At 36.2% G+C, this 15,712-nt stretch overlaps 3 protein-coding genes across 6 annotated transcripts; 2 read left to right on the top strand and 1 right to left on the bottom strand.

Moving 5' to 3' along the window:
- Positions 1 to 1,143: 1,143 nt before the first annotated feature.
- Positions 1,144 to 2,009, bottom strand: LOC104749188 (brassinosteroid-responsive RING protein 1). Its single transcript, XM_010470779.3, has one exon. The coding sequence runs from the start codon at positions 1,851 to 1,853 to the stop codon at positions 1,341 to 1,343; it is 513 nt and encodes a 170-aa protein (XP_010469081.1). The 5' UTR covers positions 1,854 to 2,009; the 3' UTR covers positions 1,144 to 1,340.
- Positions 2,010 to 5,987: 3,978 nt separating this feature from the next.
- On the top strand, positions 5,988 to 7,417 carry LOC104749189 (photosystem I chlorophyll a/b-binding protein 2, chloroplastic). The gene is made up of 4 exons (XM_010470780.3): positions 5,988 to 6,077; positions 6,381 to 6,565; positions 6,668 to 7,182; positions 7,265 to 7,417. Exons 1-4 carry the CDS (start codon positions 6,028 to 6,030, stop codon positions 7,280 to 7,282), a joined length of 768 nt encoding a protein of 255 aa, XP_010469082.1. The 5' UTR covers positions 5,988 to 6,027; the 3' UTR covers positions 7,283 to 7,417.
- A 308-nt stretch (positions 7,418 to 7,725) lies between these two features.
- Positions 7,726 to 14,695, top strand: LOC104749191 (uncharacterized). 4 transcript variants are annotated; one of them, XM_010470781.3, is made up of 23 exons: positions 7,726 to 8,221; positions 8,324 to 8,431; positions 8,692 to 8,840; positions 8,958 to 9,039; positions 9,134 to 9,546; positions 9,872 to 10,304; positions 10,395 to 10,618; positions 10,816 to 11,011; positions 11,136 to 11,275; positions 11,347 to 11,521; positions 11,679 to 11,732; positions 11,908 to 12,087; positions 12,195 to 12,307; positions 12,431 to 12,613; positions 12,816 to 12,873; positions 13,021 to 13,080; positions 13,167 to 13,208; positions 13,304 to 13,431; positions 13,527 to 13,662; positions 13,738 to 13,815; positions 13,987 to 14,103; positions 14,193 to 14,255; positions 14,339 to 14,695. In XM_010470781.3, exons 1-23 carry the CDS (start codon positions 8,075 to 8,077, stop codon positions 14,438 to 14,440), a joined length of 3,381 nt encoding a protein of 1,126 aa, XP_010469083.1. In that variant the 5' UTR covers positions 7,726 to 8,074; the 3' UTR covers positions 14,441 to 14,695. The 4 variants fall into 4 exon arrangements, 3 of the variants coding, with proteins under 3 accessions (XP_010469083.1, XP_087347960.1, XP_087347961.1); XM_087491834.1 differs by having other exon boundaries at positions 7,832 to 8,221; positions 8,692 to 8,857; XM_087491835.1 differs by lacking the exons at positions 7,726 to 8,221; positions 8,324 to 8,431; positions 8,692 to 8,840; ... (2 more) ...; positions 9,872 to 10,304; positions 10,395 to 10,618 and having other exon boundaries at positions 10,871 to 11,011; positions 11,146 to 11,275.
- The last annotated feature ends 1,017 nt before the right edge of the window (positions 14,696 to 15,712 follow it).

A 15,712-nucleotide genomic window follows, 5' to 3' on the forward strand; every position in this document is an offset into this window, starting at 1 on the left:
CCCTTACATGTGTATGGTATATGCATGTAAGCAAACTTATTATACCCATTCTTCCTCTCCTTTCTTGTGTTCAAACTCTTCGTATCTCTGTTATTGTAGTTGTTTTTCATGGTCCGGCTAACTTCCAACTGATCTTTTAACAGATTTTTATGTTACCTATTTTTATGTTGTTATGAAAGAAGTTACCTATTTTTATGTTGTTACGAAAGAAATCTCAGAAATCAGATTTCACCATATACACTACAGGGCTAGCTCCATATTAACAGAAAAAATAGTAGTGTGCACCTTTGCAGCTTTCAAGATTCTCAAGTCCTCGAAATAAAGATTCGGCTGCAGCCAAGAGAACCCTTACCATTAAACTATACACAAACTTACTGTGGAATACAAAAACATAGAAGAAAGGTTGAGGCTTGTTTCTTTACCAGATTCAATATTTCCCTTCACAAGCTCAGCGAGGCCTTTGATCGCTTTAGCTGCAGCAACCACATCTTGAAGATTTTCATGGCCACTCTCTTTTACCAATTCCAGAAATTCGTCAGCAACATCCATTGATCAATCTCTTATACAAGTTCCTATATCTAGACACACACAAACATAGTAGCACTGTTCATATTTGGTATTGTATTTTGAAATTTATATAAGTATGTTCTTTTGAAATTTATTTTGCAATTTTGAAACATAGTACCAATGATCAAATGTTCTTTTATAAGTTTTTATAATTGTAATATGTTTAAAAATATTATATTATTAAATCTTATGATCTTAAACATATTCTCCTAATAACTAAGTTTTTAACAAAAGATCTTAACTACTGATCTTATATTATTTTTCTAATATATTTACTCTAAAAACACAAAAAATAGTTGCCCTTTTAAAAATGCCCTCAGAAATTAATTAAAATAGCATAAAACTACTCTAAATGGAAAATTTAAGGTCATAACTTTGGTTTGGATTAAAAATGAAACAATATCGGTTTTATTTTATCTAGATCTTCCATATAAGACCTGAATTTTTTAATACTTTTCAGTTTAATATGGTACTATTGTTTTTTGTTTTTAGGATATATTTAGCATTTATTTTTTTTATTTTTTTTTACTGTTTTCTTCAGCTCATCAAATTAAAGAGTAAATAAAGTACTCGAAATTGTTAATTGCTCATCTCTCATTCATATGTATACACACAGAAAAGCGTGGCAAATCTAATTAGTGTCAGTAAAAGAGGAGGAGGGTGAAGAAAAAGCAAAATCAAAAGTACAAGAAGTGGTGAAAAAAGAACAACAAGGGACGGCAAAAGAGAGAAAGCGTGGTCTCTCTCTCTGTCTTTCTTTCTTTGTTGCTTTTCTATAACAATTCGGTGACGGGACACAAGTCACTGTGAACACCAGAAGCAGCCCAAAGCCGTTGGTTGAACTCTTCTTGCATCTCATCTGGAACAAACGGTGTCCTACAAAGCGGACACGTCTTCTGATCATGATCCATCCAACGGTCAAGACAGCTCCGGTGAAATATATGTCTGCAGTTTCTCAGCCACCGGATCTCTTGCTCTCCTTCGAACTCGTACAAACACACGGCGCAGTTTTCCGGTGATTCTTCGCCGGAGTTTTTTATCTCTTCGTATTTTATAACCGGTAAGATCTCTCTGATTAGAAGCGCGGAGAAGGGTGAGCGGGTTTCGGGTATTCGGGTCGGGTACGATGTGTAGTCGGGCCAGGTTTGGTCCATCTCGAGAAAATCTGAGAGACCCAAGAAACGGAAGATAGAGAAGACGACGGTTCTTATGAAACCTAGAATCGAAAGCGTTTGTACGAATAGCTTCGGTAAGAAAACTTCTGTGTAACCTACGGGAAAGCCCATGGAGAAAGCTAGGGTTTTTTTTTTAAAGAGTGAGTGAGCTCTGGGTTTTTTTTTTTTTTTTTTGATAAAGTTGATTTTTTTAATAAACTGAGAAGTTTGATTTATAGAGAGGCCAAAGGAGGAGGAAGAAGATGAAGAAAGATTGGTACAAGATCCGTCTTAACGACGTCGTGTCGTGTAAGATTGATTTTTGATAAAGTTAACTGACTGTGACGTTTGGTTATCTGAACGTTGCAGTGAGTACAAAATGGGAAAGCAAGAAAAGGTGATAAGATTGGTCTGTGAGATATGGTTCTGTCACCAAACATTGTTGGGATTGTTGTTATTGTGTTTTTTTTTTAGTTGGCTACGTGCGTCTCTACAGGATACATACATATCTTTGGAATAAAAGCATCTGCAAGTTGCACGACGATCAGCACACGTGGTACGTACGGTTGATAGGAGATTGTTGATGTGTAGGGCTGGGCATTCGGGTAGCCCGTTCGGGTTCGGATATTATCCATTCGGGTTCGGGTAAACGGGTTTAGAAAAATAGAATCCATTGGGTATTTTTAGATATATGGTTCGGTTCGGTTTGAGTATTATCGGGTTCGGGTCGGCTTGGGTTACAAATTTTAGAACCCGATTAGTACCCGAACTACCGGGTACCCGAAAAAATATAATTAAATTTAAATAAATTTAGTTAAATTTTGACTTATATAACAAAATATTTTAGATATTTTGATTATTTTTGATATTTAAGTATAAAACTAAATGAAATATTTAAAATTATAATCATAATTTTGGGGTAATTGCATTATATTAATGATAAATATTATAAATATGTTTATATGTTCGGGTTTAATGGGTATCCAAATGTGTACTGGGTATTACCCGACCCTAACCCGAACCCACAAGTATTAGAAAATAGAACCCAATAGAATTTTATAGGCAAATCCGTACCCAACCCGAACTCGGTTTTTCGGGTCGGATTCCGAATTGGATATTCGGGTACGGTTTTTATGCCGATGCCTATTGATATGGATTGCGAAATTAATTAATTTGTCCTATTTTTCCCATTTTATATCCTCTTTTTGGGATTCGTTGTATTTTATTTAACACGTGAAATTTTCACTAGGCCACTAGAAAAAATAGGCTACGTTCTCGGTACATTAGGACATTTTTTCATCAGAGAACACACAAAAAAAAATGGAACACTAATTATCATTTACTCTATAAAAACAATTTGATCAAGATTGTTAACTAATCTAGTAGTAAAGTTCAATCAAGCGGCTGAGCTTCTTCGTTACGTGAATCGCACTTCCAAAAAGAGGTCTGATGCATAGCCTCTGGTTATTGTTTATAGGAAAACAAAAAAAAAGGAATATACTACAGATTTTATATTACACGTAATTACATCTGCTAATTAAGGCTTACCAGGCTAGCAGCTAAGCTAAATAGCTTACTTTACTTGACTAGTGCAGAGTGCAGACATTTGTTTTTGTGATTCAATGTTGGTATTAGTTGAGGTGCATATGTCAAATAATTATATCGATCAACTATAATATTACTATTACTAGTTTATATATAGTTCATTGCTTTTGTCTTTGTTATATATTAGTACTACTACCACTACGGTCTGAATTAATCAGTTTTTTTTTTTTTTTTGACAAATGATAGCACTACGGTTTGGATTACTCATAGTTTTGAAAATGATGATAATATGTTTAAAGATCAGTATAAGATTAAATTGGAATATATATAGATCGATATAAAAAAGAAAAAGGCATTAGGTTTGGAGTAAAACATTACAAAAGCAAAAGTTAAAAAGAAAATGAAGAAAGCAAAGAGAAACGAGAGAAGAGTGTGTTGTGGGTCATGGAGGCTTTAAAAAGAGGGCAATAGAGATGATTAATAAAGAGGAACCAATCAACCTTATCTATACCCCTCATCACCCTCAATTTCGAAAATGATGTATATTTGTTTTTTATAACTATATAGTAGTATATAAAAGAAGAAAAAGTCCATTGTTTAACTGAGTGGTGGGCCGGATGTATATAGGAGACAAGTCGTCGGTGGCAATGATCCTTCCACCAACCGGCAATGGTTCATGGCTCAACTATGATCGGAAAAATGTCGTTTTACCAATGAACATATGTTATGTTATCTTTAAATCGTATTTTAAAATCAACTTGTCCTACTCATCTAATACTAATAGTTTATATATGAACATATATTCATCATTAGAAAACTTACACACGATGCTATTTTCAAACTTAGTATTAATAGATTTGATTCTATAGCTGGTAGGAGACTCGATCGATGACACAAAAATAACCCTAGATAAATTAATAATGCTTATGTTTTAGTCAACTTATGGGTTTTAGATTCACACGCTGAATCCCGAAAACGTATACGTTAGAAAACGCAGCTAATAAATTTTCTATATACTGCAGTCTACTTTTTTTTTTCTTTTTTTCTGAAACAGTACTGTAGTCTATACAAGGCTTCCATAAAAACACAAAATATCAAAAACTCATAAAGTATATATTAACGTTTGAGCCCATAATTGTGTTGTAATAATCAAAATCATTTAAAGTATTTTTGACAAGACATATATATGATTACACAGGTATATAAATACATGTACAGTATTATACTGTTTTTGTATTCAACGTCATCACGAAATTCAAACCAAACTTCAATTAGAAAATTCATGACGCTCAACTAGTCACCGAACATACATGTTTGTATGTATATTATACGACAAAAAAGACATGCAAAGTTGTCAATAACCATTGGGTCCAAAAGAAAGAAAAACACTCTCCAAAACGATAAGAGGAGCGAAATAGGTATGGAGATTGGTGTGTTGATTTGGAAATGTTATAATGAGGCCGAGACAGTCACATGGCCCTATTGCTTCTATGCCTTTCATCTCATGCATCTCCTATATACCTCTCCCACACTTCTCTTTGTCAGGTCACTGTTTAATTTTGATTACTCGCACCATCTCTTTCTCTGGTCCCATGATGCAAACGATACGAATATACTTGATTGACTGTTTCTTGTTTGATTGATAACCTATATAAGTATATATACCCTACTATATATTAACCCAATTTGATCCAATATTGATCTTAGATGCTAAGATGATCGTTTTGGGTGGAATCTGAGTTTCAATCATGACTTCATTTGTAATTGAATAAAATTTAGATGATGAAAGTGACGACAACACAAATTTTTTTATTACACTCTTTTTGCTTTTCTACTTAAAAATACGACCAAATATTTAATTATTGGAGTTCATGTATTCAGTCTCTGCTAAGGATTTTCGTGTTGTTGATATTATTAAGATATAAGATTGTAACATATTGCGATGATAAGGATATAATTAGCTCCTTATTATATCTATCTTTCTGTTTTCTATTTCTACTTTGAACTCTCTTTTAAACATGGCCAACTAGTGTTCGCTAATCATAAAATTTTATAGATGTGAAGTCAAGAGTTTTGTTTTGTATAAAGCAGGGGTGGTTTTGAGATAGAAAAAAACGTACAATCTCAATCGCTACAATAATAGTTGATCGATTAACAACGATGTTCATAGATATTTATAATCATTTTGCTTGTGAGTGTACAGTCTTAGATCTCGTCTTGTCATTCTCCTACACGTCATGATGGTACCACTTCATGTATTATTTTGCTTGGTAGCACTCCATGTGTTTCTATTATCAAATTTCGATGCTACAAATTGCATTTAGTTAGTTCGTAGAGAAGGTACATAAATTAAATGAGGTCCCCGCAAATGTCGAAGCCAAATCTATTTTTTTGACGGCCCATTGATTTCTTCTAAAGTTAGAAAACCCAAAGCAAATATGGGCTTTCGGTATTCTTGCTCGGCCCGATCACTTGAAATACAAGCTAATATATATATATATATATATATATATATATATATATATTTAAACTCGGTTGAATAGAAGTTTATGTTCAAATAGAGAATCCAAGATATGGTGGGAAGAAATTGCCACGTGTAGATGAATTGACCAATGGGGAAACACTTTGCGTTATCCATATAGATAATCAGATAAGCAGAATCTGATTCTGTCATCAGAGGGCTTTTATAGATTACACATCACTCCTTCGTTTCTTCTTTCTAACACACTTTGAGTCTTGAAGGTCAACAACGTCGAGAACAATGGCATCTCTTTGTGCTTCTTCTGCCATCGCCGCCATTTCTTCTCCAAGGTAAGCTCATCTTTTTTGTCTCTCTTCTTATTAGTTACAATCATCTGCTATAGCCTATAGATGAATGTGATTCAGATCCTCGTAAACTAGTTTAGTTTACAAGGCGAGCATAGTGATCCATTGATCTCTAGTAATTAATTTGTATAACTAGCAAATTCCCAAGAACGTGCGTACGTGTGATTTGTTAATAATAATAGTGATGATCCATATGATAAAAAGTTATGCTATTATTGTATATGATAATAGTGTGATCCATATATATGATGATCCTTAGATTTATGATATTGTATGATATATGTGCAGTTTCTTGGGTGGGAAGAAACTGAGGCTGAAGAAGTTGACAGTTCCAGCTGTGTCTAGGCCTGATGCGTCGGTCCGCGCCGTCGCAGCAGATCCAGAGAGACCGATCTGGTTCCCCGGAAGCACTCCTCCAGAGTGGCTCGACGGTAGCCTCCCCGGTGACTTCGGATTTGATCCTCTTGGTCTTTGTGAGTTTAGTTATTTTTTTTGTTCTCCCTTACTATGTTTTTTAAACCAAATAAGTTAAAGACTATTTTCATAATTTTCTGACAAAATTGGACACATGTCAGCATCGGACCCGGACAGTCTAAAGTGGAACGTACAAGCAGAGCTAGTCCACTGCCGATGGGCTATGCTAGGAGCCGCCGGGATATTCATCCCTGAGTTTCTGACGAAGATCGGAATCCTCAACACTCCGTCGTGGTACACGGCGGGAGAGCAAGAGTATTTCACCGACAAAACCACACTCTTCGTCGTTGAGCTAATCTTGATCGGATGGGCTGAAGGACGTAGATGGGCAGACATCATCAAGCCCGGTAGCGTCAACACTGACCCAGTCTTCCCAAACAACAAACTGACGGGCACAGACGTTGGTTACCCGGGTGGGTTATGGTTCGACCCGTTGGGTTGGGGATCCGGTAGTCCAGCTAAACTCAAGGAGTTGAGGACCAAGGAGATCAAGAACGGAAGGTTGGCTATGTTGGCAGTGATGGGTGCTTGGTTCCAACACATCTACACTGGCACCGGTCCTATTGATAACCTTTTTGCACACCTTGCTGATCCTGGTCACGCCACAATCTTCGCTGTAAGTGTGATCCGAATATCAATTTCGGTTTTCTTGATAATCTTTTGACTCGTCTTTGACTAGCTTTTGTATCTTTCAACAGGCTTTCACACCCAAGTGAGAGACAACAACAAGGGTCGTGGGGGAGGAGAATGCGTTTGTGTGATCATGTTTGTACAAATATCGTTTTTTGAACTTCAAATATTATGTATTTATATAAATTGTGGTCGAATGCAAATTAGGGTTTACCATATAACATATGCTCTTGTCCTGACTCAATAATGCTCATAAGGTTGCTTTTACATTATCATATGGGGCCTAAAAGAGCCGAACTCCTCTCCTAACAACCGCACTTAATTACTAGAAAAAAACTATTATCATCTCAAGAATGTTTCAAAGATTAACCATTAAACTAGAAAGTATGTTATTACCAAATCGTGTAATCCAATTGATACATTCCACGAGGAATGTAGAGTTCTATTAACTTAAAAAATTTGATGAAAACAGACTAGAACATGATCGGACATGGTTTCTATGGTTTTAAATTTTGGTGAAACCGTGAAAGGCCCCTTTGGGCTTTTTTTTATGTTCTACATTATCCGGTTTTCATGGGAAGGACTTAAACCGGTTCGATTTGTGAAATTAAAACCCGAAACCGGTCGGGCGATTTATTTTTGGGTCAGTGTTCCAATTTTGATGCTCCGTTTATGGATCTGCAAGATCCACCATCTTCTTCTTCTTCTTCTTCTTCTTCTTCTTCTTCTTCCTCCTTTTTGCCAACAAATGTTTCTATGATCTCTGTATGTGAACAGAATCTGTAATTTCTTTCTCCTCGGATTTCAGATCCATTGTTGAGTTACAATAGCCAAGGAAGGCAAAGGATTTGAGTTTCACAGAGAAAGCCAAAAAAAAGATGTATATGGCTTACGGATGGCCGCAGGTGATCCCGCTTTTAGCGGGATCATGTCCGTCTTCACAGCGAGTCGTGTACCTTAAGCTCGCAGGTCGGCTATTGCTTGTTGTTTCTCCTTCTCATTTGGAGCTTTGGGGATCTTCTCAGGTGCTTGCTCTTAATCATCTCTGCATTTCGTTTCACTGTCATTCGTAATTAAGAGTTCGTTAACTGATAGCTTGTTTGATTTTTGTGTCTTTTCCGGGATAGCAACGAGTGAGGTTGGGAAAATTTATGAGAGATGAGAAGTCGGTGCGAGAAGAAGGAGAGAATTTGCATGCTGTGTGGAGTCCAGACTCTAAATTGATTGCTGTTCTTGTAAGTTCTTAGTTTCACTCTTTTTACTTAGCTGGTTTCTGCTACTGCATCACTCTTTCAGCTGAGAATTCATCGATTTGGGGGATACAAAAACACACACACATTGTATTTACCTTTGAAAGCTCGATGATATTAGACATTCTTAAGCCTATATCTCATTTGGATCAATTTAATCAATAGGCACTTACCTGTTTTGTTAAGAGAACTGTTTGTCTCTATTTGTATGTCTTTTATTTTGTTCTTGGGTTTTTGTTTTGCAGACATCATCATTCTTTCTTCATATATATAAAATAAAATTTACGGATAAACGAGTAAAACCCGGAGAGAGACAACCATCGGAGTTGTGTTTTGCAACCATATCTCTTTTGCTAAGTGAGCAGGTCCCTTTTGCTGGGAAGGACTTGTCTGTGTAAGTGCTTTTTTTCTGTACGTGTCTCTGCCGTGCCCAACTTTTTTACCGTTATGAGTTGACACAGTAATGTTTTATGACTGGAAATGTAAGGCCAATTTCTTTCACTCTGTGTAGGAGCAATTTTGTGAGGGACAGCAAAACTATGCTTTTGGGACTCTCTGATGGATGTTTATATAGTATTTCCTGGAAAGGAGAGGTAATAATAACGTAGATCTGCTTTATCTGCGTTGTTTGTTTTTGGGTTCTTTGTGCAGGACTCCTGATTTCTAAATTTTTGTTTGTCTTTGTAGTTTGGTGGAGCTTTCAGTATTGGCTTCCATTCTTCTGATAGCAACAATGATAGACTCTTGTCCTACACTTTTGGTAATGGGCGAGTTTCTGGAGTAGCTTCGGAAACACTTGCATCTGTTGATGATTTCTCAACAAAATCGGCTATTGTTCAGCTGGAACTCTGCACTCGTTCGAAATTATTGTTTGTGTTAAATTCTGATGGGCAGCTAGTAGTATGCTCTGTGAATAAGAAAGGTTTAAAGTACACTGAGAGCATTAAAGCTGAGAAGAAGTTGGGTGGTGATGTTGTTTGTGCATCAGTGGCTTCAGAGCAACAAATTCTTGCTGTAGGTACAAGAAAAGGGATGGTGGAATTATATGATCTGTCACAATCGATCTTTCTCTTACGAACAGTTTCTTTGCATGACTGGGGGTAAGTAACTTGTTACTATGAGAAACAATTGCTGCGGTATATTCTATATTGTGGTGAAGGTTTAATTTTTTTAATTCTAGTGTTGAAAGTTTGGGTCTTTATTCTAGGGGTATTTATTCTGGTCTGTGTAAAGACCATAGCGTCATACTAAAATTGGAATTTTAGATGCCTTCGGTAGTTCTTGTACTTACGCAAGGATCCAGAAATCCTGAATGGTTTATTCCAGTACAAATATGCTGGTCTATTCAGGATTTTCAGTTTTACTTCTTTTGTCATGCCTTGATATTTTGGTTACATGGATGATAACACTGTTTTGAACTTGCAGTTATTCAGCGGATTACACTGGGCCTGTCAGTAACATTGCATGGACGCCTGATAATTCTGCTTTTGCAGTTGGGTGGAAGTTGAGAGGACTTGCAGTTTGGTCTGTTTCTGGATGTAGATTGATGTCAACTGTCCGCCAAATTGGATTGAGTTCTACATCTTCCCCTAAAATTAACCCAAAACAAGACTGTAAATACGAACCACTGATGAATGGTACTTCAGCCATCCAGTGGGATGAATATGGATATAGACTATTTGCTACAGAGGAGGCATCATGTGATAGAATTCTTGCATTTTCCTTTGGAAAGTGTTGCTTAAATAGAGGAGTTTCAGGAAAAACTTATGTTCGTCAGGTAATGTATGGTGATGATAGACTACTCATGGTTCAGGCGGAGGACACTGACGAACTTAAGCTTTTACATCTAAAACTTCCAGTTGAGTATCAACATATCTGTTATCCCCTTTTGCTCATTCATTCGTATCACTTTCGAAACAAATTTCTTATATACGTTTTCTTGGTCCAGGTTTCTTATATTACCCAAAATTGGCCTGTTCAACACGTGGCAGCTAGCGAGGATGGGAAATACTTGGCGGTTGCTGGTTTACATGGCCTGATTTTGTATGACGTTAGATTTAAGAAGTGGAGGGTCTTTGGAGATGTCAGTCAAGAGCAACAGATTCATTGCAAGGGTTTGTTATGGCTGGGAAAGATTGTCGTAATCTGTAACTACATCGAAGCTTCTGATACGTAAGGCCCGATCTATATTATTAGTTTCGAATCATGGTTCACTGGCTATATTTATTACTGTTTACAAAGAAGAGAAAGTGCCATTTGGTAGAAATGTATTTGCGACTCTTCCAGACTTTTTTTTACATAAAAGCGTTTCGCGCCATTTTGTCTTTGAATGATGCCCATTTCATGTGTATGTTTGCTAATTATTGCAGATATGAACTGCTTTTCTATCCAAGATATCACCTTGATCAGAGCTCTTTACTTTGTCGAAAAGTGCTGCTTGGCAAACCAATGGTGATGGATGTTTACCAGGATTATATACTCGTATCTTATCTTCCGTTTATCATCCACGTCTACCATGTGAAGATATATGGTGAATTGACACCTTCGAGCAAAGCAGATCTACAGGTAGTTAAATATTCCAGTTTATCTCTTCAATGCATCATTTCCAGTAAAGTATACCTTTTTAACTTCCAAATGTGAGCGCTTGAGTTGCATTTCATGCACCTTAAAGTGATTAAATGACAAACAGCTTTCCACAGTAAGAGAGTTGTCCATCATGACTGCAAAGAGCCATCCAGTAGCAATGCGATTTGTTCCTGACCAGCATCCGAGAGAAAGCGAGTTGGATAATGATCTTTCTTCTGATTTGCCAGACAGGGAACCCTCAAGGTAATCATGAATAGAGTAGAACATCCTTTCAGTTTATGCTGTCATACTAAATGTCTTTGTGGTGTCCGTAGATGTCTTATACTGAGGGGAAATGGGGAGCTTTCACTTCTTGATTTGGTTGATGGACGAGAAAGGGAACTTACAGACTCAGTTGAACTATTTTGGGTGACATGTGGTCAGTCGGAGGAGAAGACAAATCTTGTCGAGGAAGTATCTTGGCTAGATTATGGGCACCGAGGAATGCAGGTAGTTCTTCTGCTTCAGAGCTACTTGTTATGTCCACTTTTATAGTCTTCTTCTATCTTGGATTGCCTTACCCCCAAGTGTCTGACAGTAACTCTCTATTTGATCCCTGTCTTTCGTACTTTCCTGATTTGTTTATTGCTAAAATTCTATATTACAGGTTTGGTATCCTTCTCTTGGGGAAGACCCTTTTATGCAAGAGGATTTCCTGCAGGTATGTATCCTAGTAGAGTCCATTTTTCACCACCATCGGTAGCTTCTTTTTGTTCTGATTCTTTTGTCTGTAACATCATTGTTTGATGACATATACATTCAAACACATCCCCCTTATAATTTCTACTTTTTCACTGATCTATCAACTCAAATGCATATTTTGTTCCATCTTTTAGTTGGATCCAGAGTTGGAATTTGATCGCGAGGTGTATCCCCTGGGACTTTTACCAAACGTGGGTGTTGTTGTTGGAGTTTCTCAGAGGATGTCCTTTTCGGCAAGCGCAGAGTTCCCATGTTTTGAGCCTACACCCCAGGCTCAGACTATACTACATTGCCTGCTCCGCCACCTCCTTCAGGTATTGTTGGTCCTGGCCTCTCTTTTCTTAAGTTAGAATGATCTCTTCTCTCTCTTCCTTTATTCATTTCTCAGAATCTTATTCTGCTTTTCTTATAATGTGGACAGAGAGACAAAAATGAAGAGGCGTTACTCTTAGCACAATTATCGGCAGAGAAACCTCACTTCTCCCATTGTCTGGAGTGGCTTCTTTTTACTGTTTTCGATGCAGAGATTTCTAGGTACCTAATGCTATCAATCTTTTATAAATTATCTCCGTTCTTTGTAATTTTTACCTAACCTTCTAGTCTTGCTTCACATAATTTGATTTTTTTCCTGAACTTGTGGCATATTACAAATTTCAGGCCAAATCCAAACCGGAACCAGATTTCAGGACCTGGACATCTTAAAAAGTTATCTCTTTTGAGAAAAGCTTGTGATTTAATAAAAAATTTCCCGGAGTACTATGATGTGGTAGTGAATGTAGCCAGAAAGACCGATGCCCGACACTGGGCTGATTTATTTTCTGCTGCTGGGATATCAACAACGTATGTTTCACTGTCTCTGTGTTTGGCCTTTGTTTTCTTGTTTGTTTCTTATAACGCCTATAAAACTAGGTTTGTTTACTGTACTAGACACTTAATAGTGAGCAGCGTCTACGATGGCCAACGTCGCCGATCTTTTCTGCTCTTTTTGTTGACTAAACTGTTTTCTATGCTATGAAACTTGATATTCTCTTTTGCGTTCTAGGTTGTTTGAAGACTGCTTCCAGCGAAGATGGTATCGAACCGCAGCGTGCTATATACTTGTAAGACTCAGAAATCCTTAACCCTCGAGTATGTTTAGTTATATAATGGTGTATCAACATAAGGCATTCTTCTGTTTATTATAGAACTCTGTAGAATTCTGTTACACTATGTTTCGAATCGTACAATGAAGTATAGAAATTGTGCAGGTGATTGCCAAACTGGAAGGTGTTGCTGTCAGTCAGTACTGTGCATTGCGGCTATTGCAGGTAATTTTGGCTGTCGCATTTAAATTTTATATCTTGTCAATTTTCTTCTTTCTGTTCTTAAAAAAAGTTTATTTGTAAATTTGCAGGCGACACTTGATGAGTCCCTTTATGATCTTGCTGGAGAGCTAGTATGTATTTGATGTTCTTGTTGTTTGTTTAAAATGGGTAATTCAAAACGTGAATCCTGAGTAATGATGTTTGTCTATGACAATTATGCTGTAAGGTGAGGTTCTTGCTAAGATCTGGAAGAGACATTGAGCAGGCGCCAACAGAATCAGATTCTTTATCACCTAAGCTTCTCGGGTTTCTTATCTTCGGTTCCAGCCACAAGAAATCATCACTCGATAAGAGGTGGAAACTACAACTCTGATTCTGGTTTTTTATTTCTAGAGTAATACAATTGCCTTCTGATCATTTTTTACTTGATTCACGTGACTCTGATGCAGCTCTTCGTTCAAAGACCAAAGTCCTCATGTTGCTTCTGTAAAGAGCATACTTGAAAGTCATGCCAGTTACTTGATGTCTGGTAAAGAACTTTCGAAGCTTGTTGCATTCGTCAAAGGCACCCAGTTTGATATTGTGGTACGTAGGCAATCTATATCTTTCACCTTTTTATGCTTGGACCCAAATAAATTACTAATGATGCCAAAACTCCAGGATTTTCTTCAACGAGAAAGATATGGTTGTGCGCAGCTGCAGAATTTTGCTGCAGGACTTGAGCTGATTGGGCAAAAGGTAAGAATCAACTCCATTGTGGTCTCTATCATGTTCAAAACTCTTTTTCTCTAATTCTGCTGCTTGAAACATGTGCAAACCAAACACATAAGATCCCTATGGCATCGTAAAAGTCTCTGCATTGCTGAGTAACTTTATCTTACCTGAAATTCTACTATTAAATGTCCTCAGCTGCAAATGAGTGAGCTACAGAACCGGTTAGATGCAGAGTTTCTATTGGCTCAGATGTGTTCTGTCAAGTTCAAAGAATGGATAGTTGTTCTTGCCACTCTATTACAACGGTCCGAGGTATAAATCTTTTAGACTTCCACCGTTATCACGACTTCAAAGCATCACAGTGACATAGCCAGATTGTTTCTTTAATTGTCACAACGCAGGTTCTTTATGATATATTCCGGTATGATCTACGGTTGTGGAAAGCGTATAGCATGACATTACAGGTAACTCTTGTTTCCATAACAATCACTTAACATCTCACCACTTGTAGGTCTCCTCTTTAAAACTTGTTTGTTCGTTGTTGCAGTCTCACCTGGGTTTCGCTCAGTACCATGAATTGCTTCAGATTTTAGAGGATAAACTCTCAGCGACCGCAGGAGAAGAAAGCAATAGAGGTTCCATCTCTTGATAATAATGTTTCTTTCTGAAGACATTAACATTTTCTGCCTGAGTTTTCACTTTTCGTGTAGATAATCATAAGTTTAGAAGAAATAAGAAACACATACCCACACTACGCATTACTATATATTATTTAGTTATTTTGGTCATAATAGGAAAACAAATCTTGAATCATGTCATGTTTTAAAGTTTTGAACCAGAAGATTTGACCTAAGTGTAATCCATTGTTGCAGCCTAGAAATCGGAAATTTAAAAAGTTCTGCAATTTTGTGTAATGTGCGTGTGTTGAGTACATGTATCTATCTATTTATATATACATTTTTTTAGACAATTATGAAATAATCCTGATATTGAATACTATTTACAGGGAATGCCACTGACATTAAATATTTAATTAAATTTATTTTTTAATAAAAACTAATTGTTATACGTAGTAATTGTTAGAGGAGCATATGCTATAAATTTCGGTTTAATTGTTATAAATAAATTTGAAATGTCTTTATAGAAACTAATTAGTTCTACCTAAATTATTAAATAAAATAAATATATCTTTTTATATTTTAACACCATTTAAAAAAAATGATTATTTCTATGTTAAACTTAATAAAAATTAAAATTATTATGAATCTTTAGACTTATAAATGTTAAAAATCTCATAAAACAAGGTTTATTTCAAAACGAGTTATAGCAGCATTAGCATAAATTTTAAATATTATTAATCAAATGCTAGAACATGGGTTAAATTTTAATTAATGTATAAATATAAAGGATAAAGATTTAAAATATGCAAAACATTAGTCATATACTCATATATATATATATATATATCGTTAATCTACGAATCAAATTATGTTTTTCTTTTCTAAAATAAAATATAGCTCTGCGGTGTACCGCGGGGTAAAATCTAATTTTAATTTACTATTCAATACTATAACATCTTCTGTTTATTCAAATCAATAAAAATTCGAAACAAGAGTATGTATATGAATGCTGACTAGATGCAATTTTCTGGTGGTTGTTATTGCAAATAGAGAGATTAATATAGTTTAAACCCGATAAAGAAACAGATTTTGTATTAAAATAAATTGAAAAAGTAAGATAAGCATAAGCACCCGTGAACGTGAGTAAGTATGGAAGGCGTGAGAAGTGGGTCGGCAGAAGTGGGATGATGAGTGGAGTGAAAGTGGGACACCCCCAAAGTTCACGAGGAGCCTACTTCGCAAACCAAAAAAACAACAATAATTAAAACTTAAGACTATACTATATATTAAGGATAATCTAA

Source organism: Camelina sativa, chromosome 16, assembly GCF_030686135.1.
Source record: "Camelina sativa cultivar CO46 ecotype springtype chromosome 16, ASM3068613v1".
NCBI lineage: Eukaryota > Viridiplantae > Streptophyta > Magnoliopsida > Brassicales > Brassicaceae > Camelina > Camelina sativa.